The sequence below is a fragment of the Gymnogyps californianus genome, chromosome 10, assembly GCF_018139145.2.
Source record: "Gymnogyps californianus isolate 813 chromosome 10, ASM1813914v2, whole genome shotgun sequence".
Lineage (NCBI taxonomy): Eukaryota > Metazoa > Chordata > Aves > Accipitriformes > Cathartidae > Gymnogyps > Gymnogyps californianus.
The window spans coordinates 3228235-3251949 of NC_059480.1; the positions used below are offsets into that span (position 1 = coordinate 3228235).

Here is a 23715-nt window from a genome sequence, read left to right on the forward strand (position 1 = left end):
GGTGTCCATTGGCCTATTTATTTCTTTTAGGCTCCAGAGGAGAGGAACTATCACATCTTCTACTGCATGCTAATGGGGATGAATACAGAGCAGAAAAAGATGCTGAATCTGGGCACTGCTTCAGAGTACACTTATCTCACTATGGTAATAGTCTCTCTTTTCTTTTCCATTATCCCTCTGCCATTTGCTTCTCCCTGCAAGCAATTACAATCAATAGGAGCTGCAGATGGGTAGTTACCAAATATGAACAGTTCTTTCCTTAGAGTACCGGAAGCAGTGACACCAAAAGTGCTGTGAGCCTCAGTTTCAGAGACTTATTGTAATGTCCACCAGTGGGAGGCAGCTTGCGGCAGTTCAAAGCTTTCTATCAAAGTCAGACTTAAGAAACATAAAGGACATCTTAAAGCAGGTGGGAAATATCCCCCACTTTCACAGGCACTCAGATTTCAGATGAATGCAAGGGATCTCATGCCAGGGAGAATACTAATCAGGTATGTATACCTTAGGGGAAAATGAATAAGCAGAAACAGTGCCAAGAATCCTAGTCCTTATATCTGATAAATCTTATATACATAATGCAGGAAGCTGGCATTCAATCTAACCTCCAACAATTCATGTTAATGTCCCTGTCTGGGTTTATGTTGCCATAGTGGCAGGAGTGGGATGTTCATAGGTGAGATTCTTGAAAATAGCTGATTGGTTGGTTTAGGGCATGGAAGCCATTGTGAAAATCCTGTTCTTTAACCTGTGCAGATACCTGATATTAAATATGTCAGCTGGTTGGATTTGGGCTGTTCTACAGCCATGGAAAAAATGGGACTAAGTCCTGCCTCTGCTGAAGTTAATGGGAGCTGGGCACCTAGTTTCAGAGGAAATTAAATCAAGCCTATAAAGCTGTTTCTGGCATCTCAAAAGCAAAACCATTAAAGTTGCTGGAGATTTTTTCAAATGTAATGTTTTCAAAATAGCAGTGATCTTGCAGCAAGAGCTGATGAGTGCAATTCACACACTGGCCATTCCATAAAAACGTCTGAAGTTCCCTGGGTCAGCAATAGGGCAGTATAATACAGAGATAGGAGGATTAGATTAAAGGGGAACATATCCATGGTTTTGTTCAGGTCAGCTGTTGGCACAAGCTGGCATGTTTACATTCTGTAAACTGAAATGTCTAGGAATACTTCACTTTTGTAATCACCACACTATATTGTCGGTAATAGCAGGGATAAAAAAGGCATTTTCCCATCTCCATTAGGGCTGAGAATAGTTTCTATCAGGAGCAGCATCCTAGGACCAGCTGTGCAGGCTTTGTTGAAGGTTCTTCTGACACTGCCTTGGATGCTTCCATCTGCCTTCCACTAGAATCTAAAATTCTTATTTTGAGATTTGCCTTCTAGTGCTGATGCAATCCTACTTGCTTTGATTTGGGATTAGGGCTCTTAATTGTCCATTGACAAGGCAGAGAGAGGAAACCAAAGAAACAGACATGGCCTTGTAAGTGTAGGTAACCTTGTCAAAGTTTCCAGTCCTTCTATGCTCCAGAGCAGCCTTCCCCTCAGCTTTTCCTTTTGGCTTCCCCAGTATTCAGTCTAGTCCTGGAAAAATGCATTATTTAGCCCTCTGCTAATGGGTTCTTCTTGAGAGTAGAGATGAGGGAATAAACAGCCATGGGAAGAGCATATAGAATGTCTAAATAGGTTTTTACCTTGCGTCTTGTGGCAAGTGGCTCACAGGGTATCACATTGTGTACAAGGATTTGTCAGCCTGCAGGTCCTTTCTTCCTTGTATGGGTACTGGGAGGATTTTCCTTACCTGTGGGTGTGGTGTCTTGCAGGGCAACTGCACGTCCTGCGACGGCCGGAATGACGTGAAGGATTATGCCCACATCCGCTCGGCTATGAAGATCCTCATGTTCTCAGATTCTGAGCACTGGGACATCAGCAAGCTGCTGGCTGCGATCCTGCACCTGGGGAATGTAGAGTTTGAAGGTAAACTCAGCATTGTCTGTGCTTGGCCTTTCCTCAGGCTTGATGGTAAAGGCCTAAAGGTGCAGCCTGCTTCCATCTGTACGGATTAGGTTGTGCTGCTCTGCCCTGTATAAACAGGTGAACAGGGTTGGAAGGGCAAGCAGATAAGCACCATGAAATTCTGATTTGTGACTCCACTGCCTAGTGTTTTGAAAAACATCATCTTATTATTATTTTGTCACGCTATCAGGTTTCCATGGTTATAAATAGGCCCTTATCACACAAACTGAAACAACAGATAATATGTTACATTTGCTGATTGTTGTGCTACACAAGCCAGAGGACACAGCAGCAGCTGAGTGATATTTGCTGTGGAGATGATAGCAGTCATTCTCCTGGCTAGGTTTGGTGAACACTCACCTGCATAAGTGCACATCTGGTATGGCATGGCACAGGTATAGTATGAGACACCCACCAGCAGGATGCCAGAAGCTCTCACATTTTAGAAAAGGACTCCTCACTTTGTGATACAGAGGGCCCAATACAGTGATGCCAGCTGGATTCTTTGGAGTAATGCTGGCTGCTAAAATGAGGGATTTCCCTCATTCCCTTTCGTTGTCTAAATTTCCCACAAGCCAGATACACAGAAGAAAATATTTTCAGAAACACATTTTCTGAAGTCAGATACCACTTCCCCAGATCCCCAATAGCTACTATTTAAAATGAATAACCTTGTCAGTTTTGCTGCTATTTTTAGCCCGATGTTCTGGAGTTGTGAGGACCCTGTACATCCCAGGATCCCTGGGTGAAATCAGGACCCTCCTTAGTAAAATCATCAAACCCAGGAGTTTCAAAAGAGAACTTACTGCCTTGCCACATTCCCAGAGCTACAGGGTTACAGAAATATGGCTGCAATAACAGCACAGCCCCCCACCGTAGCAGAAATGATTCACCCTGAGATTGACTGTTTCCTCATTGTAGCGGCTGTGTACGACAACTTGGACTGCTCTGATGTGATGGACTCACCACACTTTTCAATTGCAACCAAATTGCTTGAGGTAATGGACTCTCATCTTCCCCCACTAGTTCTCTCCTTCACCCTCGCTCCCTGAGCACACTGACAGAGCATGTCTCTGTGTTTATGTATGGATGTATAATGGGCATGTCCCCCTCTTTCTGCTGACACTCAAGTGATGCTGTTGCAGATGTCTCTCTGAGCTAGGAGATCTTAAACTGGGAGAGCAGGCCGCCAGTGAATGCTGCTGGACAGGCAGTTTGTCACGGCCCTCTTCCTGAGACAGACCTTGCTGGATCTCCTTTATCCACCTGGAATGACCAGGTTGCCATGACTGTTCTTCCAGGTGGACTCCAGTGAACTCCAGAACAGCCTCACAAACCTCTCCATCATTGTCCGAGGAGAAAGTGTGTCCAGGCCTCTGAACATAGTTCAAGCTGCAGATGGGAGGGATGCCTTTGTGAAGGTACTGGTGCTTACATCTTCTCTGTTTAAAGATTGGGGATGCTTTCAGAGCTGTCTGTCTTACTGATTGAGGAGCCTTATGTGGCAAACATTCACCCAGAGGGCTCCGGTCCCTTGTAGTTTTCAGGCATAGTTTGACAGCATTGTAGCAACACAATAGCAAGCAGTAAGCTATGTACAAAGACTGTAATGATGGGCTCTAATTCTTCTTTAATTTTTTCTCAGGGTATATATGGACGGATTTTCCTGTGGATAGTGAACAAGATCAACTCAGCCATTTTCAACCCAGCTTCTCAGAAGCCTAAAGACAGATGTCAGTCCATTGGGCTGTTGGACATTTTTGGGTTTGAGAACTTCGGCAACAACAGGTAGGAGGCTCTAGATTAATTTCCACTGGGAAGCTGAAAAGCAGCTTTTGTAAAGGGGAAGAATGAAAAAACAAACACACAAGCTCTTTCATTATCATCCTCATTCTCAGAAAAGCAGTGAAATTTCTATCACTGAATTTTCCCAATGATGATCATGCACAGATTCCATTTTTCTTCAGTCTTGGTCATATTTCTGCCTCCTCCCCCAACCTTCATTTTGGTGCAGCCATTGCACATGTCTAGTCCAAAACCTCAGGAATTTTCTCAGAGGAGATGGCTATGAAGCTGCTATGAGGAGGCAGCCACTATGTGAGGATGTGCTATATTCCCATGTCTCTGTACCAAACTTTCTTGTTCCATAGCATTTTTACAGTATCTCTTAGGATACATTTCGCATATAGTACAAAGGAGGCCATGTTGTGTTTCCCATTTCAGCTCATGCTTCCATCTTGCTCAGTGTTTTCCCGTCCCTTTTTTGTGGCTGCTTCATTTCTCTACTCTTAAGGACAGGTCAGCAAAATACCTGGTCAGTATACCATTGTCCCACTGCTACCTCTCCTTTTGGTGGTTTCAGTCCCGAAGCACCATTTCTGTTTGCCCTTCTCTACGGGGGCAGCAGTTCTCTCAGTTGTATGGTACCATATCATCAGTACTCCACAAACCATCAGCACATATTCTGCAGTCTTTTCCAATCCATTTCAACTGATGCATCTTGCTTGCCTTCAACAAGATATTATTCCTCACTGACTTTTGGAACATGGTCTAGGATCTGTTCAGCCCATCTTCTATCTTTTGTGTTCTCTCCTATTATTTTATGCTACTCCCAAAGGCTGCAGTCCACAGGGGGCCTCACTGTGGTGAGCACTCCACAGGCACACACAGTGTGCCACAGCAATTACCAGGTAATGAAACTCAGGTGCAGCATTAAGGAGTAACTAACAAAAGAAGCGGTAGTGTCAGTGCAAGTAAAAACACGTTGCACACTCATACAGTCAAGCTATTTTCTCAATTATATGTTCCCCTTTATCTGTAGAGTTTCTTGAAACACATACAAGATCTTTCCTTGCTTACTCAGCAACACTCAATTGCCAGTTGGCTCATTTCTGCTTATCTTTATCATAGCAGAAGATGCATCCCTTATATTGCTAAGATTGGCAACATGCAGTGGTGGTGATCATTAACACTGTGGAATATAGCAGTGGTATATCTGGATATGTATTTAATACAGAGAATAAACAAATACCATAGATCAGTGCAGCACTGGCCAAGGATGACTGTGGGTTCCCATCTTGTCCCCCCCAGCTTTGAGCAGCTCTGCATTAACATTGCCAATGAGCACCTTCAACAGTTCTTCGTGCGCCATGTCTTCAAGCTGGAGCAAGAGGAATACCTTGCGGAGCACATTGCCTGGAATAACATTGACTTCACGGATAATCGCCAGGCTCTGGAAGTCATCGCACTCAAGCCTATGAATATCATCTCCCTCATTGATGAAGAGAGCAAGTTCCCAAAGGTAAATTTCTAGTTTCACTTGTAATGCCTGGCTTTGCACACAGCTCACAGGTAACGCTTGGCTTTACACACAGAAAAGTGCAAAAGTGGCTTTCAGATACATTACGAGAGGCGATGTCTTCTCCCCATAGATGTTTCTTTTAAATTAGCTCACTATACAAATGCTTCGCCCTCTGCTGGAATGTGCTCTTCCTGGTACCTCGCTGTTGAAACTCTTACAGCTGTTCCAGACAGAGAAGGAAGGAGTCTGGATCATTTTACAAGGGCTTCTTAGGAAATCTTTGAATTCGCATATTGTTTGAGTATTGTTCTGCTGTTAGTCTGGGCTGCAGCTTGATCTTTCTTCTCCTGGATGACAGACTTAGTTGAGCAATGTCACCACTGTGAGAAACTGTAGGGTAACTACAGGCCTGTCAATCTGACCTCAGTGCCAGGGAATGTTATGGAGCAGATCATCTTGAGTGCCATCACGCAGCACATACATGCAGGACAACCAGGTGATCAGGCCCAGTCACCGTGGGTTTATGAAAGGCAGATCCTGCTTGACTAGCCTGATCTCCTTCTATGACTAGGTGACCTGCTTAGTGGATGAGGGAAAGGCTATGGATGTTGTCTACCTAAACTTTAGTAAAGCCTTTGACACTGTTTGCCACAGCATTCTCCTGGAGAAGCTGGCTGCTCATGGCTTGGACACGCGTACGCTTCACTGGGTAAAAAACTGCCTGGATGGCCAGGCCCAAAGAGTGGTGGTGAATGGAGTTAAATCCAGTCGGCGGCCGGTCACAACTGGTGTTCCCCAGGGCTCAGTATGGGGGCCAGTTCTGTTTAATATCTTTATCAATGATCTGGACAAGCCGATCGAATGCACCCTCAGTAAGTCTGCAGATGACACCAAGCTGGGCGGGAGTGTTGATCTGCTTGAGGGTAGGAAGGCTCTACAGAGGGATCTGGACAGGCTGGATCAATGGGCCAAGGCCAACTGTATGAGACTCAACAAGGCTAAGCGCCGCGTCCTGCACTTGGGTCACAACAACCCCATGCAATGCTACAGGCTTGGGGAAGAGTGGCTGGAAAGCTGCCTGGCAGAAAAGGACCTGGGGGTGTTGGTCGACAGCCGGCTGAATATGAGCTGGCAGTGTGCCCAGGTGGCCAAGAAGGCCAATAGCATCCTGGCTTGTATCAGAAGTAGTGTGGCCAGCAGGACTAGGGTATTGATCATTCCCCTGTACTCAGCACTGGTGAGGCCGCACCTCGAATACTGTATTCAGTTTTGGGCCCCTCACTACAAGAAAGACATTGAGGTGCTGGAGCGTGTCCAAAGAAGGGCAACGAAGCTGGTGAAGGGTCTAGAGCACAAGTCTTATGAGGAGCAGCTGAGGGAACTGGGGTTGTTTAGCCTGGAGAAAAGGAGGCTGAGGGGAGACCTTATCACTCTCTACAACTACCTGAAAGGAGGTTGTAGCGAGGTGGGGATCGGTCTCTTCTCCCAAGTAACAAGCGATAGGATGAGAAGAAATGGCCTCAAGTTGCACCAGGGGAGGTTTAGATTGGATATTAGGAAAAATTTCTTCACCAAAAGGGTTGTCAAGCATTGGAACAGGCTGCCCAGGGAAGTGGTGGAGTCACCATCCCTGGAGGTATTTGAAAGACGTGTAGATGTGGCACTTAGGGACATGGTTTAGTGGGACTTGGCAGTGTTAGGTTAACAGTTGGACTCAATGATCTTAAAGGTCTTTTCCAACCTCAACGATTCTATGATTCTATGATTCTATGAAATGTTATTCTGCAGAGGCCAGGCATCTCAAACAGCAGAGCAGACATGAAAACAGCATCTGATCTCAGACATCCCTGCAGAGCATTTCATAGTCTACAGAGCACGGTGAGGCTAAGCAGGACTGCTGGTACAGGAATCAGATGGCAATGTGGGCTTGTACAGAAAAGCAAGCCCCTGCCTCAGCTCATTCGTAGTCCTCAGGTAACAATTTGAGAGGATCATGTAAAGGCAGACAGCTTTCCCCTTTCTTCCCTAAGAAGAGGGTGGTCCTGCAGTCAGGACAAGAAAGCATCTCTTCTATGATTTCCAGAGCACATGACTTCTCAGAGAGCACAGCACTCACTGCCCCTGGCATGGGCCAGTGAGCAGAGCTAGCCTCACATACACCACAAGGGGATGAGATTGTGATGGCACCCCTTGAAGCACCCAGCTGACTGCCTTGCCTGTGGAAGTCACGATCTGAGCACGCTGACTGGTATCTGCTCAGGGCAGCCTTCTTCCAGGGATCTCTGAGTCTTGCACCAGTTGGGGAGTGAAAGAAGAACTATGCCTGCCTGGGAGAAGGAGCATGCACCCCTTAGAGCATGACTGGGTAGGATGGCATGGGAAGGTTGGTGGGGGGCTCTGCTTGTAAGGTCCAAAGATATGGGAAATTCTCAGCGCATCTGGTGATGTTAGTAATGTTATGGGGGCTTGTGTACAGCCCTAAAATACCAGGCCTTACGCTCTGGTGGTGCATTCTGTCCTGATGCTTGAGACAAGGGTCTGTGTAAAAGGGAAGACACTTCTGGCACTACCTTCCTCCAGATCTACTACACAAATAAGGGGCAGAATTTGAGCTTTTGTTATCTCTGAGCACCACTTCTATTTGTTCGCTAAGCATAGGCCAGTGCTGGGGGAAACCTGCTTAACTGTCCTTTTTTGCCTGTATTTGTTTCTAGGGCACAGATGCCACCATGCTCATCAAAATCAATTCCCTCCATGGAAAAAGTAAAGTCTACATCCCACCTAAGAGTGACCATGACACCAAGTTTGGCATCAACCACTTTGCTGGGGTTGTCTTTTATGAATCAAAAGGTGAGCCTATCTCTGCTGGATATGGATGGTGAAGTGAAGGGCATGACCTGCCCTGGATGTGTGGCACTCCAGGGTAGTGTTGATCTGAAGTCAGATCAGGAGGATTACTCTAAACTAATCTGCAAGTTACTGTAAGTGAAGTAGATTTTAGCTAGACAGAGTGGCACTAGAGCCAGCAGGCTGCAGAGGTGACAAGCTGATTTTGTTTCCATCCTATAGACTTCCTGGAGAAAAATCGGGACACACTGAGTGCTAATGTAATGCAAGTGGTTCATTCCTCCAAAAACAAATTCCTGAGAGAGATTTTCCAGGTGGAAACGACCCTACCTAGTCTGGGACGTGGGACCATCCGGCATCTTGGAGCTGACCAGGCCTACAAGGTTGGCTTACTGGCACTGGGTTGCAGAAACAAATCATTTCTCCTCCCTTCCATAAGGCTCTGGCTGTTCTTGACCTCCTCTTTCTTTTGCACTGTCTCTGCAAATCCCTATCCCTTTCATTCAACTCATTTCTGCAAAGGAGTCTGCAGGAAAAGCCAGGGTCTGGTGTTCATGCTGAAACAAGTGTAATGTCAGCCCTGTGTCCCAGGACTGCATCCCTGGACATCTGTGTAGCCATGACTGCAGGCTGTCACAGAAGCATGTCATGCTGCCTCCCCACATGCTGTCATCAACTGGATGGGTTTGCTCTGTGTCTGCCTGGACATCTGTACTGCATCCACATCGCCAGGATGGGTGTAAATTAGTAGAAGGAAACTGTAGTTCAAAAGGTTCATTGGAATGGAATAAGGCACCAACCAGACACCCCTCTGCAAAGCCAGTACCTGTCCAGAAGCCAGCAGCTAAACTGCTGCCATACTGCACATGTAGCCAGTCTGCTGGGACCATAACACCAAGAGGTCTGACTGGGCAACTGGCAGGTGGGTCCTGGCCTTTTCATTCTTGCAGAGGGCTGGCAGGCTAGCACAAAGGAGCAAATAGCTGTGCTGTCACAGAAAGATGCTCTGTCTCGTGCTCCCAGTGCACCTGTAGACGCAGTCTCACTGCCCTGCATATTGCTGCAACTTTAGCTCTCCCTCCAGGCCCAGAGGCTTTGTGACAAAGTTTGTGATGGCTAATTATCACAGAATCATCTGTGCCTAGTGGTGCAGGGAGCCTTGTCCTGTGCCTAGTGAAAATGAGCTGTAAAGCGCAGTGGACTGGAAACAGCGTGGGGCAGAGTTCAAGTTCTCTGCCCTGCTGCAACTTTCACATATCTTGATTTCTGAGCATTTAACTATGCAGTGTCATCATTGTGTGAAGGTACTTTTGCTTTTAATGTTTATATCTTTGAGTTTTCCTGTCAGGGTACAGAACAAACAGTCAGCTTGCTATCTTACCTGTTATCTGTCTATTCTCCTGACATTGTTTTCTGATCCTGTCCTTTCTTCCTCAGTCTTTATCCCAATGTGGCTTTCTGCTGTCCAGAACATCTGGCCATGGACAGGTAAACATCCTGGGGGAGAAGAATGTCAGAATTGGTACAAGCAGCAACAGAGAACTAGCTTAGCATCTCTTAAATGCTATGAATACCTTCAGATTAAATATCAGGTCTATCTACATTGCTCTAATGCTCTAATGGTTTTTGCCTCTGTAAGTAAGGTTGTGTCGTTGAAAAAAACCCTTTCCTTACATTTAGAAAGTACAGGAGCATGTCCAGAAAGGAGATACTAGATGTGGGCTACTGCCCATTTCAAAATGCACAGAAGTTAGCTGAAATACCCCTATTAATTTCAAATAGGTTGGACCACTGTTGGGAAGCCTAAGAAGCAGGCTACAGAAAAGAATAGTGAATGAAGTGCCAGAAAAAACTTTTCTGTCCTGAGGTCTCAGAGTTGCTCTCCTGACACACCAGGGGAGAAAAGTCACCACCATCTCAACAAGAAACTCAGCTTTAACAATGTTATATGTGTGAGATCATGAGGGCATGGGCTTCAGACTTGTGCGGCCATCCCACTGATTTACTGGTACAGCAGAAAGGCCTCTAAGATCTGGGAGTGCAAATTGCTTTTAACTCTTATACAGCTTAAACATGTATATGCTGTTATCCGATCTATTTCAAATAGATGCTTGCTAGCCCTAAGATGCATCAGAGATGCTATGAGAGATTCCCAGGAACTGTTTTCCAAAGGCATGAGTGTTTGGTCGTTGGAGGGCAGCATTGCCCTGTAGCTAAAGCAGAAGGTGGCAATTTGAGTGTTAAAAAGGGCACTTTAAACGTAAGAATCAGCAGAATGAGGTACCGTAAAGACCATGGAAGTGAGGGGAGCCACTGGACTTCCAATGATTTACTTGGAAAAAAACCAAAAAACCTACAACCCACCAAAACCCCCAAAACAAACAAACTAGCTGTATTGTGCTGCAATGATTAGCTCCATGCCTGTATGTAAAAGGCCAGTGGAGTCCTTTTGTTACTTGGAATCTGCACTGTTGTCACTGTAATTTAATGTGCCCTTAAAACGTATTAGGAGGTAGAAGCTTAGGCCTATTGTGATGATCTGTGTGAAAAAGACATAGGTGGAACTGTGCTTTCAGAGAAGCTGGGGAAGTCAGGAGCTAACTGCAGCCAAGTGCAATCCCTCTGGGGTTACACTGTTGCAACTGGGAGCAAAAGTCAACCCAGGAGCGGTGAGACATAAAGCACTTTATATGCAGCCATACATGGAGTAGCTCTTACCTTATCCTCCAGTAAAAGTTTTCCTTTTCACTGCTTACTGTAGTATTAATGAGCAAGGCCATCAGTCATCCTAATCACTGAGGAATGAGCTGTTCTGGATCTTTAGCATTCCTAGTTAGCTATGAGATGGCAGCAAAATGTCTGGCCTGGAGGTTATTATTGCTTTGGGAGGGGCTGTTTCTCACCAAGCTTTCTGGCACACACCTATGAATAATAGCTTGGCACCCAGGCCCTACACTAAACGCAGCCTTGGTTGGAAGAGACAGGTCTATGTGGGCTCGTGTGGGTGGAATTTCTTCCACCACAGCCACCCCCGCTGCTAGAACTTAGTGCCCAAGTAGGCGAAAGAGCTCAGTGGGGTTTCTTCACAAGAATAAACCCAAATTAATAAGATGCAGATGGCCCATTTAGCTCCCATGTAGATAATTTTTTTCTGGCAGTTGTGTGATACTGTTACATTGTACAAAAATACAAAGATTTATTAATTGGCCCTCTGACAGTGAATGATGTAGCTGTCAGCATGTGCTTACTCTTCCCAGGGCTTGGATACCACCAAACGGCTCTCTACTCTGGGAGGACAGTTCAAGCAATCCCTGGAAAAACTAATGAAAATCCTTGAGCAGTGCCAGCCATACTTCATCCGCTGCATCAAGCCAAATGACTACAAGAAACCACTGGTAATGTTTTAACAATATGAGGTCTTGTCTTCTGTAAACTTTTTAATGAGAAAAAGCTGTCAGTTGCTGTGTAGCATTTTATACCTGTACTTCAGCCAAGAAGAGCTGGAGTACAGGCTATTACTGCAATAAAAAGAGTGGTAGGATATAACATTGTTAATTTACAAAAACGTCTCTAAAAAGCATCATAGAGTAATAGATGGCAAAAAAGCACATAGGTATATTCCTGAGAGGAGTTGTAAAAGCCTTTCCTGTAAAGATAAAGACAAAACTGGAGAGTTTCTAGCCCCTCAACAAGGGGACAAATGAAAAACATTAGGATCCAACAATGATCGTACTATGAAACAGCCTGAGAGAGAATAGGAGAGCTGTTGGTGTTTGAGAGGGGTGATGTGGCTTAATTTGACACTATAGGAGAAGAGGAGTGAGTTTGTCATTAAGCCACTTGGCTGGAACTCAGGAGATCATGACCCAGTTCTACACTAAAACTTTGTATGGTGTTGGTCGAGTGAGTTAATAATTTTTAAAGTACTGCATGTGGCTTAGTGAGCCTATTTTTAATCTGCATTACAAGAAACTAGCAGCACGCATGCTGTGCTTTGCATGGCTATGCCCAAAGGGCCTAAGTTGCTACTGCAGTTATTCACACCTGCAAAATTATATGAACAATTTATAGTTCATCTGAAATTGCAGTTCTAGAATTGCAAATGGTTGCTAAAGCCAGACTGGAGTTAATGGACTGTTTCCTCTGCTGATAAACACAAATTTGAAGACCCTTTGGGGTGACTTGTTTAAGCCTGTAAGGAATTAATTTAGTGCACTAAAGAAATAAGAAGTGCAATTAAAAAAAGCATAGTAGGCCATTTTGCAGGCACTCTGAGGTTGGAGGTTAATAGGTATGTTCTGACAAATGCTGCTTGTGTAGCTTCTTTCAGTGCTAAGTCTCCTCCTTGTCTGCTTTCCCTCTCAGTTGTTTGACCGGGAGCTGTGTATCAAACAGCTGCGATATTCAGGGATGATGGAGACCATTCAGATCAGGAAAGCTGGTTACCCAATTCGCTACAGCTTTGAGGAGTTCTTTGAGAGATACAGAGTTCTCCTGCCATGGTCTCTTCGAAAAGAGGTGTGTAAGCAAAAACTTGGTTTAAGGCTAATCTAACTTTTCCTTATGAGGCTTTAGTCTTTCCCACAGTAGAAAGTTCTTGGATTATTGCTGGCACAGTTGAAAGAGCTGTCATCACAGGAACTGTCATCACAGTAACTGTAGCTGAATACTTACGTACCCACTTGGACCTTAGCTGAAATGGTAGAGGTGCTTTTAGATCCAGCTATCCTTGACCTGCTCCACACAGACATCCCAGGCAGAGTGGCATCCCCATTGCCCTCAGATGTTTCTTTTCTGTCATCACACGCTTTGGAGGTCTCTAGCATCCTCCTCGCACTTGAACTCTGGAATGTTTGGCCATGCAGTCATGTTCTTCCTTTTCTTGACCGTTGGAGCTGAAACACTTTAATTCATTATACTGTCAGCCCAGAGGTCTGTAAGACCTCATCTGTTTCTGTTCTTCGCCCTTTGAAATGCAGGGCAATAGATCCTTACATAGTACAGCTGCTGTGTTTCACAACCAAACCCTAACATGATGATGCTTTTGCACATCAGCTGAAGAATGATGCTCGACAGAGCTGTATCAGCATCTCCGAAGCAGTGCTGGGCAAGGATGAAAGCTGGCAAGCTGGAAAGACCAAGATTTTCCTTAAAGTAAGTAAAAACAGCAGTTCATTGTCTCTTCTCCTGAAAAACTGGGTGCTTCACAGTATAGCTTTACCTGCTTGTGCAAGAGTGGTGACCCAGAAGGACTGGGTTCTCTTATAAACTCTCTCTTGAATCTGAGGCTGGATCTTTGTTCCTGAAGGCCAAGTAATTGAATGGACACAGCTTGGTGTAGGAGAGGCTGATCCTGTTCTTGTGCTCCAGTGTTGCAGCTGAAACAGCACAGTGCAATGTATTGGTCTCTGCTCCAGCCTTGAGCATAAAAAAGAACTGGATACCAGCACACTGTTGCAGGGGACCTCCTTGCCCGTAGCATACCCCAAGGTAAAAACAGTCTTACTGCAGGCAGATTCTCTGCTTGTTTATGGCTATAGCCAGACATGGTGTGGTCAGGTGGTGTGCACTCTTCCTACTGCAGTTCCATAAATGCATTTTAATCACAGCTTGCACTACATCATGCTGATTTTGGGCCTCTTTCAGACCATGTGTCCAGTTTTCAGAAGTCATGGGGGGGTCTGCTCAGCTGCCATATCCACACTTTCTTTTAACAGGATCATCATGATACAGTATTGGAGCTGCAACGCCAAAATATACTCACAGATAAGGTTCTTCTTATCCAGAAGGTGATGAGAGGAATGAAGGACAGGTCAGTGATCTTACAGAAGGGAATTTGCTTTGGTTGGAAGCAGTAATCTTTGTGGTGCAGTTGAACACACTCTGTGAAGCATTTTTGAGTATGAAATGTATCAATCCATACCTTCCACTAGCCCTAAATTCAGTGCTCATCATGTAACAGTGCACAGTGCATCTATACAGATTTTGCACAAAGATTTCTTCTGGCTCAGTTTCTTTATTTTCATGATGCTTTTCAAAATGCAGGTGTCCTGGTTTTGGCTGGCATAGGGTTAATTTTCTTCTTAGTAGCTGGTGCAGTGCTGTTTTGGATTTAGTGTGAGAATGATGTTGATAACACACTGGTGTTTTAGTTGTTGCTAAGTAGCGCTTATCCTAAGTTAAGGACTTTTCAGTTTCCCATGCTCTGCCAGCAAGCAGGTGTGCAAGAAGCTGGGAGGGAGCACAGCCAGGACAGCTGACCTGAACTAGCTGAAGGGATATTCCATACCATGGAACGTCATGCCCAGTATATAAACCAGGGGGGAGCTGGCTGGGAGGGGCGGATCGCTGCTTGGGCATTGGTCAGCAGGTGGTGAGCAATTGCATTGTGCATCACTTGTCTTTTCTTGGGTTTTATTTATCTTTTTTTTTGTTATATTCCTTTTCATTACAATTATTATTATTACAGTATTATTGTTATTCTTAGTTAGTGGTATATTTTATTTTACTTTAGTTATTAAACTGTTCTTATCTCAGCCCACGAGTTTTACCTTTTTTTTGTCCCTCCTCCCCATCCCACTGGGAGGAGGGAGGGGGAAGTGGCTGTGTGGTGCTTAGTTGCTGGCTGGGGTTAAACCACGACAGCAGGGCTGTGGCACATGCAGCTTCTGTGAAGAGGAAGGGCTGGAAGGAGGATTTGCACTTAATATTTTTAATGGACAGTAGGCATCTGGAAAGCAGGAAATCCCCACGGAATCTGCGTCCTTCTCAGAGGTACCAGAACTCTCTTATTTAGGATGCTTCTTTGATACAAGACATAGAAAAGAATCAGATAGAAACTATCTAGTCCTTCTCTTTGCCAAAGATGCACAATTCTTGCTTTTTTTCTGGTTTAGTTTGAAATATCTTCAGAAGTGAAATTTAGTCACTGTCAAGTAAATGTTTGTCCTCATTAAATGCTTTACATCATGATTTGTACTTACTAATCTTGTATCCCCCAACCAGAACCATGATAGAGGACTGAATCCTGGTTTGGTTTAGAAATACTCCTGACAGTAGAGAAGCAAGGACTACAAAACATGACACAAATGCCCCCAAATTTCCCCCTTTTTTTCAAACTCTGCCTGCTATCTAACAGAGTATCACCTGTCCCTAAAAGCCTGACCTTGCTTTTATTTTTAAACTATCAGAGCTATTTGCCACTTCTGACAGCCACAGTGTGACAGCTTTTACCATGGGAAGTTCATCTTGCTCAGATGGGCTCCTAGTCCTGGCAGTTAGGACACTGGGGAGCAAGTGGTTATCAGATGGGGTAGGTAATGTATCCAGGCTTGATGCGAGGGCTTTTGCAGTTCTTACAGAGCTCTCCTACCACAACAATTAATTTGGTCTGCAGTTGCTATGAGTATTTTTGCAGTATTAAGGGCAAAGTCAGCTCAGATGTATCAAGGTGGATTAGTAATACTTCTATGTCATCCTTTCTACTAGCAAATGGATAGCAAAGCAAATAGGAAAACACTTCATGAGCTCAGCTGATTCGTGGTGCTGCTTCACTTGCAGAACGAGCTGAGCCTAGGTGAAATCTCCTAAGGCCTTTATTTACAGAAAAGGTCAGGCAAAACAGCCTATTCTGGCCTTTCCATCAGCATGGAGAACATGTAAGCAGACAAAATGTTTGAGTGAGGATAATTTTGAAGCATGTGGTACAAAAATATCTGACCAGACTAATCTTTCTGCTGCAACATAATACTTTTCTTGGGCTACTCAGAAGCAGGAAGAACAGCCCTTGCTGAGCTTCAAACTTGCCCTGGCAAGATGTCTACTAATCATAGAATCATTTAGGAAAAGACTTTTAAGATCATTGAGTCCAGCTGTAAACCTAACACTGCCCAGTCCACCACTGAACCATGTAATTGAGCTAGATGATAGTTTAACAATAGCTTTCCTGGCTCTAGTGTTCCTAGACAGTAGACAAGGCTGAGATCAGACTGTAGACATCCTACAAAAGGAAAAAAAACACCACCTTATTCTTTACTATTATAAGAAGCAGCAGAAATAACCTGTTGTTTGTCACCTCACCTGTCTGTCTGCTTAGGAAGCGGTTTCTGAAACAGAGGAAGTCTGCTGTAGCCATTCAGTCAGCCTGGCGAGGCTATTGCTGCCGGAAGGATTTCAGAATGGTAAGATGCAGGTGTATATATAAATATATATATATGATATATATATACACACACACAGAGATACATATATTTGTGTGTGTGTGTTTATATACTCTGCCCTGCCAGACTGAGTGGAGTATTAGGAATGAAGATATTCACCAACTGAAGGGAGGAGAGGCAAGATGGCAGGGTGTAAAGAAGGGTGTAAAGTCCAAGGAGGGCTCTGGGTCCTCTCAGGGCTTGCTGAACCTGTGACATTGCTACTTTCTGGTGAAATAGTAACCCAACTAACCTCTGGCAGGCCTGGTTCCAGCGACCTGACATACGAGTGATCCCACACTTCTTCCAGTGGCTAGCATTTGTGCATCACCACCATCCTATGAGCAAAGTATCTTCCACAACTGTTACAGGAAAACTGAGAATCTGTAAAAAATTACCAGAAAAATCATCATATCAATCTCACATTATTAAAAATATTGGCTGATCTTCTATAGATGATGCGTTTTCTGGGTGAGGAAAGCTACACCATATTGGGGGCACTCACATATTGTGTATTCGTGTGGCAGGGATTATTATTAATATATCCCATACATCCCATTCGCAAGGGGCAGGAGGAGAAACTGCCAGTTTCAGTCAGAAACATTTTCTATTCTGCATCAGTGATGCAGTTCCTGTCTGAAAAGCCAGGCTGTTGTCCTGCACTCTGCCCCATCCTCCTCTGCTGCTTCTCTTGCGATTGCCACACCCATCTCTCCAAGCACGTGCCATTTTTTTTTTCCATTCACTTCACTTCATTTCTCCTCCCTTCCCTTGTCATAATCCCCAGCTGCCATTGTCACTTCCTGGAGCCACTCCCTAGAACAGGTCCCCAGAAGAACTCTATATAATCTAGTTTTAAAAGCCTATTACTGGCAGAAAAAAAAAGCATAAAGGGCAGTATCACATTAGCCCCTTTCAGTGTCTTTATCCAGTTACTGAATTTTGTTATCTTCTAGTCATCCCAACTTACTCCCAGTCTCAATGGTTTTGAACCATAATCACTCCTTTTTTCTCCACCTCCTACAGGTTATGCTGGGTTTTGGGCGCCTGCAGGCCCTCTACCGGAGCCGGCAGCTTGCTAAACAGTATGAAGCAACCCGGGCTCATATCATCAGGCTTCAAGCCATGTGCCGTGGTTATCTAATGCGTCAAAAGGTAGCAGAGCAGAAGAAAGCTGTATGTGTTATACAGGCATATGCAAGGGGCATGTTTGCTCGCCGAATCTACCAGATGATGAAGAGGGAGGTATGCTCACAGATACCTTGTGAACATGTTGTTTCTGTGAAGTTCTGAAAGGGATTGAATGACCAGCAAGTGTTGCCATAGCATAGCACTGGATGTGGATATTTATTTTGGGATATTTTATTTTGAGCTCTTGTCAACTATGAAAGCAGAGTTTTAAGCAGACTGATCTTGTTTATGTTTGCTTTCTGTGTTCATTATCACGGATCAAAACTTCCCTGACAGAGCTGAAATGTTTTTGACAGAAGGGAGGAGAAAAGATAAGATGTGCATGCGTGTCAGTCACTCCTGCAAGGGAAGATCAATTTCCACAGCAAGGCCTGATAATGTCACTTAGGGATCCATTCAAAAGGGAATCCTAATGCAGTGTGTCTTGGTATGCGCTGCCAGAGAAAATCCTGTACTTACTACCTTGGCGGTCCATAGCACACGGGAGGCCTTTCTATGATTTCCTTTCTGTATTAATGCTGTACAAACAGGACAAAGCTAGTTTGCAGATTTCTGCCTGTGGCCTGTTCCCTAAAATGCCAAATAGAGAACTGAGTCTCCTACTGGACCTCACTGTCATAACAGCTTTGTAATAGTGTTTCATCCTCGCACCCATTCATTCTTGCAGAACGATGTTCCAGTCATGCCTAACCAGCTTCTATCTTTAAAGGAAAATCTGGCTACTGTGGACAGAGAGGAGGCAGAAGCAAGACAAAGGAGGAATGCTCTTGCCAATAAACCAACAAATCATGATGTTATCAGTGACCAAGAAATGGTGGACAAAATTTTTGGGTTTTTACCTTCTGTGATCGGAGGCCAAGAAGGACAGGCTCCTCTGGGTTTTGAGGTACAGAGCTGCAGACTGGTAATGGGTCATGTTCATCCCTTGTGTAAGTCCATTGACTGCTGGAATTCCATCAGTGGTCAATTCTGTTTAATGAACTTCTGTACAGTGAAAGAATCACCCAAATTAGTCAAGCAGACAGTCTCTTCGGGATCTGCTTTCAGAGGTCAGTTCCCAAAAGTTTTTGATCACGTGCAGTTTGGGGACTATGTGTCTTCAAAAGCTACTGCACATTTGTTTCTTTGGCCCAGCAGACCCTCACCAAATAGTGCCATTCTCTGCATTTTGGCACCAACCACAGGTTCTGCTGACAGTGCTCTCAGTGATTTTCCAGCTGAAACAAGCTGGAAGTTCACAACCCAAGTTATCCCATGTTCTTAAAAGCAAAATTTGAGATATACTGGTCCTGACAGCTGTGGAGGATGGAATCGGTTCGGGAGAGGTAAGCAGAGTAGAATGGTCTGGGTTAGTACAGGATGTGAGCAATGAGATAACACCTGGATTTTCCATCAGCAATGTTCTTGCTGAAGACCAAGACAGGAAGGTCATATGGAATGGGTACATCTCAGAAGGACAAGCTCTGAGCCCCAGTGATCTGTTGGTAGCAGCTGAAAACAGCTTTGGGGTTAGCTGGAAAGCCAAATTCTGGAGGACCTATGGCCAAGAAAAAAAAAAGAAAAAAAAGAAAAAAAAGATTAAAATAAGAATATCAGAGTACAGGGAAAGAAAATATGCTTCTTCCTCATGTTCTGCACAGGACTTGGAAACAAAGCTTAACAAGCTGGACGAGGTGGACCTGGACATGGTTCCCATGAGTGTGGAGCTAGAAGAGGAAGCAGATGGCTTGGAAGAGTACACCTTCCCAAAGTTTGCAGCTACTTATTTCCAGGGGCCTTCTACACATACACATATCCGGAGACAGCTGCGGCACCCACTACTCTACCATGATGACAAGGACAACGTCCTGGTATTTTGCTCCTTGTTGAACCTGCTCTCTCCACAGCCCTGGCTTGTCCAGCTCCCCTCATCCTTGGGTCCCCCCACCTCTGGCACAGCCCTGGGAACCAGAGACTTTAGAGCCAAGCAGATAGTCCTAAGCACTTGTATGAAAGTAGTAGTTCCCATCAACATTTTTTGGCACTTTGCAGGCAGGCACTTCACACAGATACTTGCCCAACACAAAATCTCTGGTCACCTTTAGTCTGCCTAAAGAGGGAACTCTGAGGTTTGTTTTGACTTCTCCAGACACTCTTTGGGGACAAAAACGGACTGGAGAGAAGAAGCATCAGAGCTCATCCATCCTCTGCTCTTGTTAGGGTTGCTGGTCTGTGAGTTAGGACAGAAGGGGGAGGCCCAGGCCTCCAATTTTCCTGTTCAACCATAGGGGATTGAGAAGGGGAGTTTTTCATGATGCTAAGCAGCCTTGCAGAATGGAGAATGCCATGCTGCAAAAACTTCGCTATTACTTGGCTTTCTAGTTCTGGGCGTGAGGGCTCCTGGAAGAGTTCACTCCACTGCTTATCTGTCCAGGTGGATAAATGCAGAGTGCAGTTCAGCCAAGGTTTCTCCACCTCACTCCAGCCACAGCACACCTGCAAGGTGCCAGTAAAGGGAATGGTGAGGGCTCAGCAATCACAGAGCAAATCTGACATTCCCACTAGAGCTGCACCCTCTTCCTTTAGCATGAGAGTGTTGTGAATGTTGCTCTCATGTTGTTTGACATGAAAGCAAACTCCTGGTGTAACTGGCGGGAGGAGATGGGAATTTTAACAACTTGGACTGGGTAAAGGAAGAAAATGCTCTTATCTGAACAGGCAGAAATGGCATGAGGCCATTGGTTCTCTTGGCAGTGTCTGACTGTGCTTTCTGCCACTACAGGCTTCTCTAGTTGTGTGGGTTATCATCCTGAGGTTCATGGGGGACCTGCCAGAGCCAGCAATGTTTGCCAAGAATGCCACCAACAAGAGTGGATCCGTGATGACACAGATATATGACACACTTGGCAGGAAAAACCAGGTCCAGTTCAGGAACGACAGCCCAAATATGGTGAGAGGAACAGGCTATGTTTGTATTTTCATTTGCTTTCCTTGGTTTCTGTGCTGTTCTACCAAGAGTGAGAAAAGCAAAGGAACCCTTTCATGCTACTGTACTTGAAATGCCAGAAGTGCAAAAGGGTCCCTGTCAGTCCTGGGAGGACACTGCAGCTCCTTCTGGCAGGAGGGGACAAAACAAAAAAAATCTCCATTTGAGCATCTTTCCATCCTTAATGAATCATTCTTGCTGTGCATTAAACTAATTTCCTATAATGCTTATGTGTGTTGTAGAGAGAAAGCAGAAAGGATAACAAGATTTCGAAGGGGATCTCTTCCCTGAAGCTGAAACGGTCATCCAAGTTGACAGGGAAGGTAAGAGGCAGAAATAAATTGCTTCCCCTCAGTCTTCTTGCCTGGAACCCTGTCTTCACCTTCTGATAGATGTTATGTGACAGCAACCTCCCAGCTGGGAACTTGTTCCCCTGCCAAGCCAGTGCAGCCCTGTGTATGGGATACCTGGTGCACTGTTCTTCTTTTGAAACTATCCCCATGTGCACTGCTGTCATTCATTGTCTGGCAGATTAACTCCATCCCTTCCTGCTGGAGAGTGACCCCTGAACACAGGGAACAATTTATTATTATTGAGAATTGTTGGTATTACAGAACAGTTTGCCCAAAGCCCTGAGTAGACTGAGAACCACTATGTGCTTAGGGCTGTACAGGACAGTACAAGAAAGTTCTCCTAGCCAGTAATAGTGCTGTTAGACTGCATTTTATGAGTTAGCTTGAGAGGGAAGGGGGGAAATATGGCCTGTTCCTAACTGCTCCTGCACTGAGCAGAAAGAGTTTTAGCCAAAAAGATAGAGAAGGAATGTCTCTCATTTCTGGGCGAGCTGCCTGGTAAGAGGGGAGGTTTCTAGAGCACTCTGGGGTTCTTGGTTTCTTTCAGGTGACAGACCAGCTGAGAAGTGGAGAAGAGGCTTTTCAAGAGGACAGCTCGATCTCTGAGAGACCTATGTCCAACCTGGAAAAAGTGCACTTCATTATTGGCAATGCAATTCTGCGTCCTGCCATCAGGTAGGAAATTTGTACCTCCTTTCAAGGACCAGGCACCCATTACATCAAGGACATCCAGCATTTCCTTTCCACAGTCCTGGGGCATTTTCCAAATGCTGGAAATGTCTCACATTTATCTCTGGGGATTCCTGACTGAAAGCCCAAGCTAGTCACATAGAACTGAGACTGTAGGCCACACAGCTCTTTGGAGGATGGTTCACCTTTATCAGAGGGGACAGAGAACGACTCCCTTACTGCCTTTTCTGGTATCTTCATGTTGTAGTTTAGTTTGTCTGCCTCCATGTATGGCTTTCTGAATACCCCACAGATATGCAATGAGGCAGAGCTCAGGGCTGTAACACAGTAACACCTGAATGTGGAACACAGCCCTAGTATGAGGGAGAAGAAACACTCAGAAGAGTAAGAAATATGGAGTTAATGTACACTAGGTGTGTGAGAGGTGTTCATAACCTCAGTTTCCCAATAGCCTGTTGTTGAGCCCTCAAGCAATGTCCCCAAATCAGAGACAGCTGAAGGTCTGGCTTGCTGAGTATGTCAGCCGCTAGAAGAAGAAATCCTGCTTACAAGCGGTGTGAGGCTGGACCTTAGGCCAAGCGTGGTGTGAGGATAAGACACAAGCTGGTTGGTTCTGACCTGACCCTGTGAATTCTCTCCTCCATTTTAGCCCATTTTAACTTATGCAACACTTTTCTGTAACAAAGCCCACAGGCACAGGCCCTGCCTTGACCTCAGTTATGGGCTGCATTCCTCTCTACATAGTTGCTTTGTTTCAGTCAAGATGCTCCCCAAAGCAGATCCTCAGCTGGCAAAAATTGCCTTCAATCAATGTATCATAACAGCCACAGGCTAAGGATCTACTCCCTCAGTCTGTGTTTCATCATATGTCCTATCTGGGAACAAAAACCTCATCCACCTTGTGTCCTCCCACATCAGACTTGCCAAATGTGTGTTCCAAGAATCCAGAAAATTTAAGATGTTTTTTAAATAGCAGTTTTGTTTGTGTGCAGATTTTTGCATCTGTTTCCCGTATGTCCTTGCTGCAGGCAACTTGCGTTTTCAGAAGCTCCCTCTGAAGCGCCCTTTCCTCCATTCCTGTCCAAGGACTCACTCCAAGTTTACTAAAAATATAAAATTAAGCAGGTGTCCCCCTATCCTTGTCCCAAAATCCACATATGAGCAGACAGACAAGAGCCATGAGATACAAGCCACATACTGTAGAGAGCTTAGAGCAAGTTTCACATGTGGAGGCACAGCAATGCCATTTCACAGCTGGATGACCCGGCAGTTGTTATCCCTGCACGGTCTCCCCGCTCGTCACAGGAGGTAATCCAGCATAAGAATTGCACTTGAACTGCTCGAGTAACAAGGGGTGGCAAAGGGGTATACCTTGAGCCTTTTCCTGCCAAAGCCAATGACACAGTTATTTCCTGTGGTACATTACAGGTGGTATCCTAACTAACATGGTTAAACCTAGCTCAGATCTACATCATGCTGCAATCATGCCAAGCTTGCAGTGGAAACGTAGCCAAAGACAGTTCAGACAGTGAATCATTATCTGTTGCTTTCACATGTTTGATTACAGAGATGAGATTTATTGCCAGATTTGCAAACAACTCACTGAAAACAGCAACAGGAGCAGCTATGCTCGAGGCTGGATCCTTCTGTCACTTTGCCTTGGTTGCTTTCCTCCTTCAGACACATTTGTGAAGGTACACTACTAACCTTTCCTACAGCAACTTAAATGCCTTAGCTGATCTGATTTCTTGTGTATTTTGATGTTTTGATACAGGCAGCCACATAAACTCTTCAGCTGCCATAGCAGCTGGTACTGTGATTTTAGCAGAAACTATCTCATCTCATATGCTTATCTGGGAATTTAAATGATTGCTGTACTGACATTTAATTCTTTTTCATTACGTGTCATACAAATTGGATTCTGTTGTTGATCACAGCGTTCATTTTAGATCTGTAATCTGCAAAGAATCTGACAAATTTTAACCTCCCCTGTTCTGCCTTTCCAACATTTAAAAGGTGTCTCCAGTTACAATCCTAGTGATTAAATACACTCAGGAGGTCAGTATAAAATCACCCCCCATATTTTACCAGTTCTTACCCTACATCTCCAAGCCCTACAAAATCCAATAGAGATTTGGGCTTTTTC

The 23715-nt window shown here is 44.8% G+C and overlaps 1 protein-coding gene and 1 long non-coding RNA gene across 2 annotated transcripts in view; one reads left to right on the forward strand and one right to left on the reverse strand.

Moving 5' to 3' along the window:
• Positions 1 to 23715, forward strand: part of MYO7B (myosin VIIB) — a 50636-nt gene that overhangs the window by 5549 nt on the left and 21372 nt on the right. Inside the window, 20 exon segments of the mRNA XM_050902473.1 lie at positions 31 to 144; positions 1832 to 1985; positions 2946 to 3022; positions 3326 to 3445; positions 3670 to 3812; positions 5115 to 5325; positions 8040 to 8175; positions 8395 to 8555; positions 11430 to 11567; positions 12538 to 12690; positions 13228 to 13326; positions 13890 to 13984; positions 16268 to 16352; positions 17397 to 17634; positions 18296 to 18447; positions 19202 to 19411; positions 20323 to 20490; positions 20769 to 20849; positions 21427 to 21554; positions 23137 to 23263. Coding sequence (XP_050758430.1) covers positions 31 to 144; positions 1832 to 1985; positions 2946 to 3022; positions 3326 to 3445; positions 3670 to 3812; positions 5115 to 5325; positions 8040 to 8175; positions 8395 to 8555; positions 11430 to 11567; positions 12538 to 12690; positions 13228 to 13326; positions 13890 to 13984; positions 16268 to 16352; positions 17397 to 17634; positions 18296 to 18447; positions 19202 to 19411; positions 20323 to 20490; positions 20769 to 20849; positions 21427 to 21554; positions 23137 to 23263 — 2790 coding nt within the window.
• Positions 9560 to 18532, reverse strand: LOC127020054 (uncharacterized). Its single transcript, XR_007767006.1, has 3 exons — positions 18401 to 18532; positions 16624 to 16754; positions 9560 to 9669 (listed from the first exon to the last, which is right to left on the reverse strand). It is a non-coding gene; the product is annotated as an uncharacterized LOC127020054 (long non-coding RNA).